This window comes from Malaclemys terrapin, chromosome 4 (assembly GCF_027887155.1).
Source record: "Malaclemys terrapin pileata isolate rMalTer1 chromosome 4, rMalTer1.hap1, whole genome shotgun sequence".
NCBI lineage: Eukaryota > Metazoa > Chordata > Testudines > Emydidae > Malaclemys > Malaclemys terrapin.
Window position 1 is genome coordinate 20220873 of NC_071508.1, and position 13286 is coordinate 20234158.

The following is a 13286-nucleotide window of genomic DNA, read 5'->3' on the forward strand; positions in this document are numbered from 1 at the left end:
CAATTTAATTTGCTTTAAGAGAAAGCTGGACAAATTTATGAGCGTGATTTTATGATGGGGTTGTTTGTGATGGTGGGGGGAGAACTCAGCAGCCCTCGGACTCACTTCTGGTTTACTTCTTATGCTCCTAAAAGCTCATGCTTCAGGGTTTCAGCCAGACACCAGCAGGGGTCAGGAAGGGATTTTGCTCCCCACACTCCAGTGTATTCTGGGAGGGTCCATCCCCACCCCTTTGAGGCACAGCTGGAGATGGGACATTGGACTGGAAGAGCCACAGTTCTGAGGTGGCACTGAGCATCCTCTGTCTCAGGTGCTTGGCTGGCTGGTTCTTGCTCATGTGCTCAGGGTCTAACTGATTGCCATATGTGGTGTCAGAAAGGAATTTCTCCCCAGGTCAGCTTGGCAGTGAACTTGGGTTGTTTTTTTTTTTTCACCCAGGGCACAGGTCACCTGCCAGGATTATCTGGGGATCTCTCAATCTTTCCCTGCCATCGTCGAGGCCATGGGCATTGATATACCTCTGACCCTCCTGTTCTCTGCTTGTGGCTTATAATAGCCTGGTCTCCTGGGAGCTGTAATACTTTGGTCTCATTTCGGTTGTTTGGTCAGTGTGCGGGTGCAGGGTGTGTTGGTGGCCTATGCTACAAAGGAGATCAGACCGCATGATTTAGCGTTCCCATTTGGCCATAAACTCTCTGACTAACTCTCTGAAATGGTTAGGAATCTGCATTTTCAAGCTTTTCTCCACAAACACAAAGACCAGAAACGATTTTTTTTTACATAATCACCTGACTCCAGCAGCTGGGTCTTTAAGAATGACATCAAGTATTGTGAAACCTGTGATAAAATCATGAGAATTGGCATTGCTTCCTGGGGATAAAAGTTCTCCTGTACATCTCATTTTTAGAAAGCCACTCATAAAAAAGTTTGCTTTGGTTTGTGTGGGTGCATGTTTGTTTAAAAGCAATAAAACATGAAGCTAACACTTTTGAAGTTGACCACTGATTTTTTTGGCAGCCTCTAGGGCTTTTTTCAGTGCCTGATTTCAGACACCTTGGGGCTTGGATTTTCAGAGGTGCTGAGTGCCTGCAGCTGCAGTTGAAATCAGTGCGAGCGAGCTGTGGGTTCTCAGCACTTCTGAAAAATCCAAGTCTCAAGTCAAGCTTCCAAAAAACAGAGGCTCTCCATGGTGTGACTGCATCACATCTGTTTGAATTCCTCTCCTTCTGGAGTGTGCTCTCTGCATGTAACTTGGGGTGGGAGCCCCATGGTCTGTGGTTGTATCTTTGATATGGGAATCCTCATGTTTTTAAAGGGTCTCCCAGTTAGCCCTTGACTTGTTTCGTCTTGAACTTCTCTAATTTTCGTACCCTATTTGCCACTGATATGCTCCCTCCAAGGTCCAAGTTCAGCCCTCATTTGATCCTGTAGCGAGGCTTGTTGCTACGGCCTTATCTAACCAAAAAATTGCACTGGTTTAGTTAAACTGATTTAGTTCTATCGGTACAAAGTCCTGTGTGGAAATGCTTATTTCAGTTTGAGTGGCTTTATTATGGGAGGCAGCATGGGGCAGTGGAGAGAGCACTGGCCAGGGACTCAGGAGTCTTGGGTTCTGTTCCCAGCTGTATCAGTGGCCTGCTGGGTGAACCTGGGCAAGTGACATCCCTATTCTGTACCTTTAGTTTTTCCATCTGTAAAATGGAGATGATGTTACTGACCTCTGTATGAGAGATAGAGATGAAAAGCATATCTGAGTATTGTAATTTCAGTTTATTTTAAGCCCTTTTCTAATTGACTTCAGCTAAACTGAAAGAACACTAGGGCAGGCCAGAATAAGGGCACCCAGACCGCCTTTGGCACTGGTTTAATTTAATCAGACTGGTGCAGCTCTGCATAGAGGGCAAGCCCGCCAGGTGTTTCACATGGCATCTGACAATGCTTCAAGCCTCAGAGGGCTCCTCTGCTGGTTTCTACAGCCCCCAAAGCACAGCAGACCCGTGCGGACCAATCTGCAGCGCCAGTCCCTGGTGCGAAGGGCTAGCTATCTAAGGAGCACAGTGGTCATTTGGTCCATCAGAATGATGGAGAATGCAGCAGCGCAGGGGTTAGTGCCGTGGGGACACACTGTCTCAAAGAACAGGAGTACTTGTGGCACCTTAGAGACTAACAAATTTATTGGAGCATAAGCTTTCATTGGCTACAGCCCACTTCTTCGGGATATGAGAGGGGCCGCACAGTTTCCCCAGTGTTATAAGAGCATGAGGATAAGGAGGGGTTTCCTTACTCCTGCGCACCCCAGAGGAGCTGCCTGCCTGACCCGGCCAATCATTGTCTCTCCCTCAGAAGATCAGGTGGCCCAGGAGACCGAGGAGGTGTTCCGGAGCTATGCCTTCTACCGCTACCAGCAGGAGAGGGAAGAGAGTGGAGGGGAGGTGCCGATGGACCCCGAGATTGCAGAGATCCAGCAGGAGCCGGGCAGGTAAAGCTCTTCCCATTACAGACTGAATCGTACGTCACCCAACACAATCCATGTTCAGGGTGGGATTCACACCCTATTTGTGGCCTGACCCTGGATCCTCCTGACCCTGCGTGGAAGTTGGGCCCATCTCTAATGCTTTCCATCCTCTTGGCAGCACCAGTAACCAGGTGGGCAGGCGCCTGGCTATCATCGGAGATGACATCAACATGCGGTATGATGCAGAGTTTCAGAACATGCTGAAGACCCTGCAGCCCACGAAGGACAATGCCTATGAGTACTTCACTAAGATAGCCTCCAGGTAAGGCAGCCAGCTCCCAGCACTCCCAAGGAACGCTGGTGATGTTGCAGAGAGGGTCCGACTGGCACGCATGGTGAAAATCAGAGAAGCGAAAATTGGCATTGTTTTACCCAAGCTCTGCCCACAATACCAGGACAGCTGGCACCCAAATTCCCCCCCCAACCCCAGCCCATAGTCCCAGAGAAGCTGGTATCAGCCGTGAACTACTTCACAATGGAAGGCTGGCATTTCATGAAGCAGTGTCTGAAATATGCCCGCATTTTCTACCTGTCTGCTTTTGCGTCTGTCATCATACATCCATGTCGGATTTGGCAGCGTGTAAATGGGTCTTCGGTCCAGTTTGCAAATGTACTGGCAGTCCTTGCACGTGCTAATGAGCATGCAGAAGGATGGATGGCCTGCTGGCCTCCTGTGCTGAAAATCTGCCCCATCAGTCTCAAGCCTAATCATGACAACTAAACGGTGGTTGAGCTGGCAGAGCTGTGGGGCCTGGCTCTCCTCTCTGTGACATCAGGAGGGATTTTACCGATGTCTGGAGTTACACTGGTGTAAAACCAGCACGAGAGGGGAATATAGTCACTGTTTTGTTCCTGGGCAGCAGTGTGTCAGCCTCCATTGCAAAGGTTTTTCTTCACAGTCAGAAAGGCTTGACGGTTAAAAGCGCAGGGCCTGATTTCCAGTTGGTGCTAAGCAAACACAGCTTCAGGCAGCGGGCCCTGCAGGGCCTCAGTGCCTCTGACAATCAGACGCCTTGAACCAGCTCAGTCTAGCCTTTGATCTTAGGTACCACGCAGACCTCATTACTCCACAGTCCTCTAAGGAAGGCGTTGTCTGCCAGTCCTCCTGCCCTGCTGTTGCGGGGCCGGGTGAGGGGTGAAAAGTGAAAGCAAAAAGTCTGAGGAGTTGGGACTCTGATCGTCTAGCTTGCTCGTTCGCAGTGGGAGGAGAGTCTCTCTCAGAGGTCAGTGGGTGGAGAGGGAACCTGTTCTGGTAGTGCAGAGAACGTACAGGGCTAGATCTTCCCATGTGATCCTCCCAGCTCCTCGGGCTATGCAAAAGGGACTGGATTCTGGCTGTAACTGACCATCCCTGTGTGAACTCTGAGCTGGCATAAAGCTGGTGGCGCTGACTCCTGGCCTGGGCATGTTCCACCCCCGTGGAGGGCAAAGGGCAGGGCTCCACTTCGTTACCCCAGTCCTCAGTCTCCCAGGCTGCTGTAACTCACACCGGGACTGGCATAGACCCTAGGATGACCAGACAGCAAGTGTGAAAAATCGGGACGGGGGTGGGGGGTAATAGGAGCCTATATAAGAAAAAGACCCCAAAAATTGGACTTTCCCTATAAAATCGGGACATCTGGTCACCCTAATAGACCCTCTCATCAGTTTCCTGGTGCCCCTTGTGCTGAGAATAGTTTGGACACAGGGGAGAAGCCTGCTCTCCGTGTCTAAAACCAAGCAACGGACCAGCAGTGCCCGGAAACCTTCCGATTTCAAGAGCAGCCTTACGGACTTGGCGCGTTGACTAATGCATGCTGTGTTGAAATGGCTGTAGAGATGCAGGGGGATCAGGGCAGCTTCCTAGAGTGCTGGATTTTGTACAGTCCAGTGGCCCCACCTGCCCTTTAGATGTCCCTCTCATATCAGAGAGGAGATAGAGGAAATCACTTCAGCCCTCTGCTGCTATTGCTTGCCTGGCCACAGGTGAGGTGGCTTATCCCGGGGTGAAGGGGAAGACAGCAGGCATGTCTGGTGAATCCAAAGGCCCCTGAGGAGACTGTGGTTCCCTTCCCACTTGCCCCCCGGCTATCTCCCCTATTTTGTGATAGCCCCTAGAGGCCTCATTCTGTCTGGGTACTCTCATGCCCTGCATCACCATGGTATCTGAGCACCTCGCAACCATCAATGGATTCTATCCCTGCAGGCCCCCTGTGATGGGGAGGAATTCCGGCTTAGCTCTGTTTCACAGCTGGGGATCAGAAGCACAGAGAAGATGAAGTGATTTGCCTCAGGCGTCTAATTCCCTATCCACTTCCTCCCTCGTTAGGCCAGGCCTTGTACAAATGCTAGCCCTGTGTCACGGCAATGCTGGGAAGGGGAGGCAGCTTCTCGACGCTGACAGGCTCCACACCAACACCCCTCTCCTCGCCTTCCCCCCGGGCACATGCTGTACATTGCGTAACTGTCTCTCCTGTCCTTTCTTCCTGCTCCCTTTCTTCGGGAAGCCACGCTTTGCCAGCCTGAGGCGGTTAACGCACAGCAAACAGGTAAATTAACCTCTGTCACTCACTCTCCATCCTGCCTTTTCAGTGTTGTTCCTTCCTCCGTCTCCACTAACTCGTCTCTTTCCATGATACTCTGGAAGGCCCCCATCTGCATTATGAAAATCCTCCTCTTTATGCTGTGGGGCAGGACGGATACCTGCATTAGAACAGTTTCTCTGCAGTGGTGCGAACAGAAATAGCCATGACAGGCACCCAGGTTAAAACCCGGGGCCTGATTCTCGTCACACACATACTCTGGTGTAAATCAGGAGTAACTCAGTATAGTGACACTGGTGCGAAACCCCATGTAAACGGCTGTTGTTTGTATGCACCTGGAAGCTCAGATCAGGACTGGGCCCTCGTTGGGTTGATGCTGCACAGCTATATGTTGGAAATCCATCCTTGCCCTAAAGAGCTGGCAGGCTAAAGTGAGATCAGAATCCAGCCCTGTGGGAGGTATTTAATTTTCATGCATCCAGGTGAAGAAAAAATCGTGTCCTAATATGCCTGGGCCACAATCCTGTTTAGACCTGCATATCTCTGTTGCATAGATAAAGCCCCAGGGCGAGTGTGTTCCTTCCAGGATAGCTCACAGAGTGCAAACTGTTAGTGGTTGTGGTTGAGCGTGTGGGAGAGCAGAACTGCGCAATTAGTTGTGCTTGTTTTTCACCACTAAGCTGTTACTAAATTTGTCAGGGTAGGATGTAGCTTGAGGGCTGAGAGTGCTCCAGGGGTGCACAGGACACAACTGTGAACCCCTGGACATTCCACCAGCTGCAGAGTAATGTGAGTGGACGGAGCAGCCCAACAGGGGGCAGCAGAGCACCAGAACCAGCGTGTTGTGTTTTTTTTAACCAGGAGGTTTGGTTCTGTTACAGCTTGTTTGACAGTGGCATTAACTGGGGCAGGGTGATTGCGCTGCTGGGGTTCGGTTACCGGATGGCGATTCATGTGTACCAGCACGGGGTGACGGGCTTCCTCCGGAGCATCGCTCGCTACGTGGCAGAATTCGTGCTCCGCAACCGCATCGCCCAGTGGATCGCCGACCAAGGAGGATGGGTAAGTGAGCCGGGCTTTTTTTCTCGGCAGGGCAGCTGGGCCGGGCTAGGGGCAGCACGATTCCTCGCTTAGCTGGGCTTGTGAGCAGTGTTGCTGGTCAAATTGGGTCAGAGGCGCTTGCAGCTGAGCTTTGACCAGTTGGGGGTGCTGTGACGCAGAGGGGGACGCATCAGAATGCAGCCAGCTGCGGGGATGCTTCAGGAGTTAAGCCAAAATGTTCAAACTTGGAACCTAAAATTAGGTACTTAATCCACACTTAAACACCAGTATCTATTTATCTAAGGTACATCTCCATGATATTTGGGCACCTCACAAACTTTTCCATATTTATTTTCGCAACACCTCTGTGTAGCAGGCCAGTGGTATTATCGCCACTTTACAGGTGGGAAACTGAGGCACAGAGAGGCTAAATGACTTGCCTAAGGTCACACAGGGAGCCTGTAGCAGAGCAGGGAATGAACCCGGGTTTCCCCAGCCCTAGTCTAGTACCCTAAGCACCCTCCCTGTGTGTACGAGCAATCCAGTTCTCAGGAGGGCTAGGCGCCCACAGCTCCTGTTGTCTCTGGTGGCAGTTGAGTGTGCTCAGCAAATCAGGTCCTGGTTGTTTAAAGCTGGACATCTGAAAAATGAGCACTCCAAATTTGAGGGCAGCGTAGAAAGTGTAGGTCTGAGTGAGGTCCTTCTCCTGCCGTGTTAGTGAGTGTCCGATAATAGAAGAGATGAGAGCCATATCCCCTTAGGAAACGGATAGATAATAAGATGGAAAATATCATAACGCCACTATATAAATCCATGGTTCACCCACACCAGCATGCGGTTCTGGTCACCCAATCTCAAAAAAGATATATTAGAATTGGAAAAGGTACAGAGAAGGGCAACTAAAATGATTAAGGGTATGGAACAGCCTCCATATGAGGAGAGATTAAAAAAACTGGGACTTTTCAGCTTGTAAAAGAGACAGCTGGGGGGCGGGGGATATGATAGAGGTCTGTAAAAATCATGGATGGTGTGGAGAAAGTGAATAGGGAAGTGTTATTTACCCCTTCTGGTAACACAAGAAACAGAGAATCTAATTCTTGTGTTACAAGAAGGGGAAATGAAATTAGTAGGCAGCCATTTTAACACAAACAAAAGGAAGTACTTCTTCACACCATGCACAGTCAATCTGTGGAACTCCTTGCCAGGGGGATGTTGTGAAGGCCAAAACTGTAATGGGGCTAAAAAAAAACGTAGATAAGTTCATAGAGGATAGGTCCATCAATGGCTATTAGCCAAGATGGTCAGGGATGCAACCCCATGCTCTGGATGTCCCTAGCTCTGACTGCCAGAAGCTGGGAGTGGATGACAGGGGATGAATCACTACCTGTTCTGTTCAGTCCTTCTGAAGCATCTGGCACTGGCCACTGTCGCAAGACAGAATACTGGGCTAGAGGGACCATTGGTCTGACCCAGTCTGTCCGTTCTTAAGTTTTTATATCGAAACTGCTGTACTGAAAGTAAAGGGCTGATTGGACCCCTTAACTGCAGCAGGCATGTCTATTGTGTGTACCCTCGAGCTGGCTGATGGATGAAAACGCTTATTCACTGATGATGATCTGAAGTTTCTGTGGGTTTACCATGGTGTAAAGGGGATCAGAATCTGGCTCATTCAGTTGCAGGGCAGAGCACAAGCATATTTTAATGAATCCAATGCTGCCAAATTTGTGCAAAAAGCAACCCAGGTGATGTCTGAGTGCCAGGCATGCCAGCAACACTAGTGCAATTGGATCATCCTGTTGCTGCGTCTTTCACCTGCCAATTCTCTCTCCTGCTAGGTGGCAGCACTGGAGCTGGATAACGTTTACGTGTTGTACATGATGGGGGTGTTGGTCGTGGTCCTGCTGGGTCATTTGGTGGTACGACGCTTCTTCAGCCCATGACTGGAGTGGAGGCCGAGGCCGGCGATCCGGCCAAACTCTCTCTCTCAATACTTCACGCCGTCATAAAGACATCTCCTGAGAGAGAGGGGCTCAGGGAACAAACAAGGGAGAGCAGTTTGGAAATGATGACTCCTCTTCGGAGACAGCACCATCCACGGAGAGACTGCCATCCGTGGGGAGACTGCCAAGAACTACACAGAGAGGTGTTAATGGGGGGATTTTGGGGGTGGGTGGGGAGGGATTGAATTATCTCATCCAAAGGTTGAATGCAGCAGTCAGGAACATCAGCACGATGACATTCCCAGCATGCAGCGATGGGCGAGGGTTACAGGCTCCTGCAGTGTACAGAAACTGGAGAAGCCCCATTAGAGGAACAAACGTTGTTAAAGTAATGCACGTGTCTCCCGCATCCACTGAGTGGCATTCTCAAGAGCCATCCCAGGGAAAGGCACGGAACATCCTCTAATGGATCTCAGCCCAGATCTCGCCTGCCTTCACAGAACAGGATTACAGCCGGAGCCGATACAGTCTCTGCTTATAAGTCATTGGAGTGGGTCAGCCAGTGCTGGAGAATCCAGGCAGGTTTTGCTCTTACTTTCTCTTGCTCCCAGCCTACCAAGCCCAGATTCTTAGCTTTCCCGGTTACTTTAAAAGAGCATCTGTGTCCACCTCTAAACAAATACACTGTTTGGCATGTGACAATCATGACTAGAAAACCAGTTGCCCCTAGACAAAATGACAGACTGATCCTGTCAGGATCTGAATTTGGAGATCTGCTTTCCCTCCCAGGGACATCGCAGACACCTAACCAGAGCAGCATCCTAGGACTGTGCTAGTGGTCCTGGTTGCCAACCCTTCCTAGGGGAACGCAGAAGCCTGAACTTCAGGGTGGCAGCAGGTGTATAAAGGAACGGCTGGTTTTCAAACACTAAAATACGGTCAGGTTAAAAATCCTGGGGTAAATCAGGAGTGAATGTTCTGGGTTGCGATGCACCATCCCAAGTCTGCAGTGTTTGGCTTACAGGCACAGCAGATGATGGTCTTCATCCACAAACCTTTCTATGGAGAATCCGTCTGGCGGGGCCCCTCTCACTTGACTCCTGTATTTCTGTCCGTGATTGAGATTGTAAACCTCTCCCTGTTGGCAGTTATTCAGAGTGGCGGCAAAGCAGAGCCCCCGCTTTGAAATCCCCTGAACTTTTGTGCAGTGAGCGTGGGGTTTCTAAATCTGGGTCTGAGGCTTGGGTCCATCTGTGCTTCCCACTTCAGGTTACTGTGTAAAGCTTGCAAACTGTGACTGGATTTAGGCTGTGTCCACCTGGGCCTCAGATTGGGTTTAGACCCAGTTCCTGCTAACCCTGTTTCTAGCACTGTTCAGCCAGCCAGTGGGGAGGGAGCCAAACTCTCTTCTGGTCGAAGGAGAGTGGGAGAGCCAGTTATCAGCTAATCTATGGCTTCAGTGCCCTGAAGCTGAGGACCTGGCTCCTGTCTAAAGGCTCCTTTAGCTGGGGACAAGGCTACTTATTTTATCCTGGAGACCGGATAGAAGCAGCAGCAGCAGCATTAAGACTAAAAGTATCTCAAGCGTTATCAGGGATTTTTCCGTTCTTGCCTGTGTCATGAACCTTTGCTGGTTGCGGTGCACAGCTTGCTGGAGTAGGAGGGGAGGAGGCAGCTGGGATGGCTGGTAAAGGGATGCTGTGATTACTCTTCTAGGCAGTTGTAGGGGATCTCGTAGGGATTGCCAGAGTGCATCAGACCCGTGCCTTGTCCAGTCTGGTAACCTGGCTCAGACAGTGGCCAGGTGTTTCAGAGGAAAGTGAAAGAAGCCCGCCATAGGAAAATATGGGGTAATCTGCCCGCATGAAGGCCTCATCCTAATCCCTAATAGTTAAGAGATTGGCTTTAACCCCGAAGCATGACGTTTAATATCCCTTCTGAAATTTGTGTTAGCATTAACTGTGATAACCCTGGCTATTCCTGTTATCCATCTAAATTCCCACGCCCTCTTTGAACCCTGCTAAATGCTAATCCTCAGCAACATCTGCATTGGTTCCTCTATCTAATTATACTCTATATGGAAACAGTATTTCCTTTTATCGGTTAGAATGACCCAGCTTTTGTTTAATTGAATGTCTCCTTACTCGAGAAAGGAGAACATTAGCTCCCCTTCTCTAGACCATTCATTATTTTATATTCTTGTCCTCTTTTATTCTTCTCCTTTCTAAGATTAAAATGGTAGCAAACTTCCCCTCGTATGAGTGTTCTTCCAGGCCCTTGATCATTCTCTTCACCCGTCTCTGAACCTCCTCTTGTTATGCAATATCCTTTTGGAAATGGGATGCCCGATACTACACACAGTATCCGCAAACCACAGATTTTTAAAGACCTTAGAATATTTTCTATAGCATGCTGCATCCGATTCCTTATACATCCTGCCATCTTGTTTGCTGTTTTTCACCAACTGCACATTGAGTGAAGGTCTCACTGAGCTGACACATCCAGGCCCGTCTCCTGAGTTCATACAGTTAATTTGGAATCCTGTACACTGTATGAGTAGCTCTTTCCCCCCCTCCCCTCCCTTCAGTGTGCATTACTTTGCCTTGATCAACACTAAGCATCACTTCCCATCATGTTGCCAATTCATCTGGCTTGATTAGGTCCCTCTGGAGTTCCTCTGTGTTCTCTCTGGTCTCACCAAACCTAACTAACTGGCTATTATCTGCAAATTTTGCCACTGCAGTGCTCACCCTCTTGTCTAGATGACACTGAACTCCAGACCTAGTACAGCACCTTGAGGCACCTGCTGTTAATCTTGTTGACCCATGCCAGTGATTCTTCATGACTAATTAGTTTCTTTAATAGCCTCTTGTGCAGGACCTTGTCAGAGGCCTTTGGAAAGTCTAAATAAATTATGACAACGGGCTCTATTGATACGTTCCAACACTCTAGTAGATTAGTGAGACATGATTTTCCTTTGCAAGAACCATGCTGATTAGACCTTATCATTTTGATCCAGAACAGTTTACCAAGGGCCATGCTGGATTCTCCATCAGTGACCATTTTTAATCATGATTAGATGTTTTTTCTAGAATATCTACTCTATAAATTATTTTGGAGAAGTTCTGTGGCCTGGGCTATCCAGGAGGTCAGACTAGATGACCACAGTGATCCCTTCTGCCCTTGCAATCTATGAATCCGCCAGATGTATGAATTATCTGGTTTTTGTTTCAATCTACAGATTCAAGGCTAGTAGATTTTTTTTTTTTTAATAAGATGCTTTATGTAGGGTTACCATATTTCAACAAGCAAAAAAGAGGACAGGAGGAGCCCCGCCCTAGCCCCGCCCCTGCCCCTCCCACTTCCCACCCCCCCAGAACCCCCAACCCTCCCCCCGTTCCTTGTCCCCTGACTGCCCCCTCCTGGGACCCCTGCCCCTAACTGCCCCCCGGGACTCCACTCCCTATCTAAGCCTCCTTGCCTCTTGTCCCCTGACTGCCCCAACCCTTATCCACACCCCCACCCCCAGACAGACCCCTGGGACTCCCACGCCCCATCCAACCACTCCCCACCCCCTGACAGCCCCCCCCAGAACTCCCAACCCATCTAAACCCCTCTGCTCCCTGTCCCCTGACTGCTCCGATCCCTCTCCACACTCCTGCCCCCTGACAGCCCCCCCAGAACTCCCAACCCATCTAAACCCCTCTGCTCCCTGTCCCCTGACTGCTCCGATCCCTCTCCCCACTCCTGCCCCCTGACAGCTCCCCCCCAGAACTCCCAGCCCCCTACCCCCCGCTCCTTGTCCCCTGACTGCCCCCTCCTGGGACCCCTGCTCCTAACTGCCCTCCAGAACCCCACCCCCTACCTAAGACTCCCTGTTCCTTGTCCCCTAACTGCCCCCTCCTAAGACCCCCCCCAACTGCCCCCCAGGACCCTACCCCCTACCTGTACCCTGACTGCCCAAAACTTTCTCCACTCCCCTCCAAAAGCCCCCACCCGTTTCTTGACTGCCCCATCCAGAACCTCCCTGTCCCTTCTCCTGCCCCCTGGCCCCCTTACCCTGCTGCTCAGAACAGGGTGTTGGGCTCTGTGCCAGCCGGACACATGGCTGAGCTCCCCAGCACAACACAAAACCCGGTCCCTGGCCCTGCACAGGGCTGCCGGAGCGGGCTGCAGGAGGAGGAGCTGCCGGCCGGCTCAGAATGCAGGGAGGGGGGGGGGGTGGGAGGAGGAAGCTGCTCCGGAGTCCAGCCCGGGACTTTCCTGCAGCCCTCCCAGCCGCTCGCTCTGCTCTGCCAGGGGAGGGGGAAATCCCGGACATTGTGAGTGCTTTACAAATTCCCCCCGGACGCTATTTTTAGCACACAAAAGGAGGACATGTCCGGGTAAATCCGGACGAATGGTAACCCTACTTTATGGTAAGTGATCAAGTCCCAGTGGAGTCAGTGATACAGGACCCAAGAAGGGAATCTTTAAAACTTGAACCTTTGCTTTGTTTACCGCTTTTATTCTCTGCCACCTCCAAAAATATTCAACGGGGCACCGTCAAACTCAACCCACTGCGAGGACTGTATCGGGGCATTTGCTTGTTACCCCCGTAACCTTACTAGACAATCATCCCTGTTGCTAGCACTAATTTCTAAGTGGACAAAAGGCAGGTTTGAACTGGGAGATGAGACAAATAGGGCAAGGAGCTGCTAAATGAATTACTGATCTGCAGTACTGTATTCAGTCTCTGGCTGGCACTGTTGCACAAGTAGATAGCTACCAGAGGCATTGAGGAGAGGAGTGGAGAAGGGATATCTTAAGTTTAAGTTTATTTGGAACCTACCTTGAAAAAGGGAGAAAATCCAGTGGGGAAAGCTGCTGTGTGATTTTTAACAGTATCTTACATTGGTCCAGTTGGCCCCACGTTTCATCTGCTAAACCCAGCACCCATTAGGAGCTGCCTTAGGGTCTGTGTTCTGAGCTGCTTTGAAATAAGAATGTCGTTTTCATCTGTTTTTAATTGGGCTGCTGGTCAGGGATGCTTTGGGGGACAGGACTGGGAATGGGCAAGGAAAGCCTTTTCTCCTTGGCCCTGGAGGTTTGACACCAGCGCAGAAGAGAGAGAGGACCAAAAAAACTGCGAAGAACAATTGGGTGAGCTCAGTCCGGAGAACTGTGGACAGGTGTCTAACCTTAATCTCCACTGCCATTGGCCCTTATTAGCTGTCTCAGCAGGGGAAGCTTGCAGTGGGGCTGTCTGCAGGGGTGTTATTTCAGAAA

The 13286-nt window shown here is 50.3% G+C and overlaps 1 protein-coding gene across 2 annotated transcripts in view; it reads left to right on the forward strand.

Moving 5' to 3' along the window:
• Positions 1 to 11287, forward strand: part of BAK1 (BCL2 antagonist/killer 1) — a 35809-nt gene extending 24522 nt beyond the window's left edge. The window contains exons 3-6 of one of the 2 annotated variants that reach the window (XM_054028605.1): positions 2344 to 2479; positions 2634 to 2777; positions 5919 to 6099; positions 7914 to 11287. In XM_054028605.1, coding sequence (XP_053884580.1) covers positions 2344 to 2479; positions 2634 to 2777; positions 5919 to 6099; positions 7914 to 8018 — 566 coding nt within the window. In that variant the 3' untranslated portion in view covers positions 8019 to 11287. The remainder of the gene's footprint in view (positions 1 to 2343; positions 2480 to 2633; positions 2778 to 5918; positions 6100 to 7913) is intronic. The other variant, XM_054028606.1, reaches the window with a different exon arrangement.
• The last annotated feature ends 1999 nt before the right edge of the window (positions 11288 to 13286 follow it).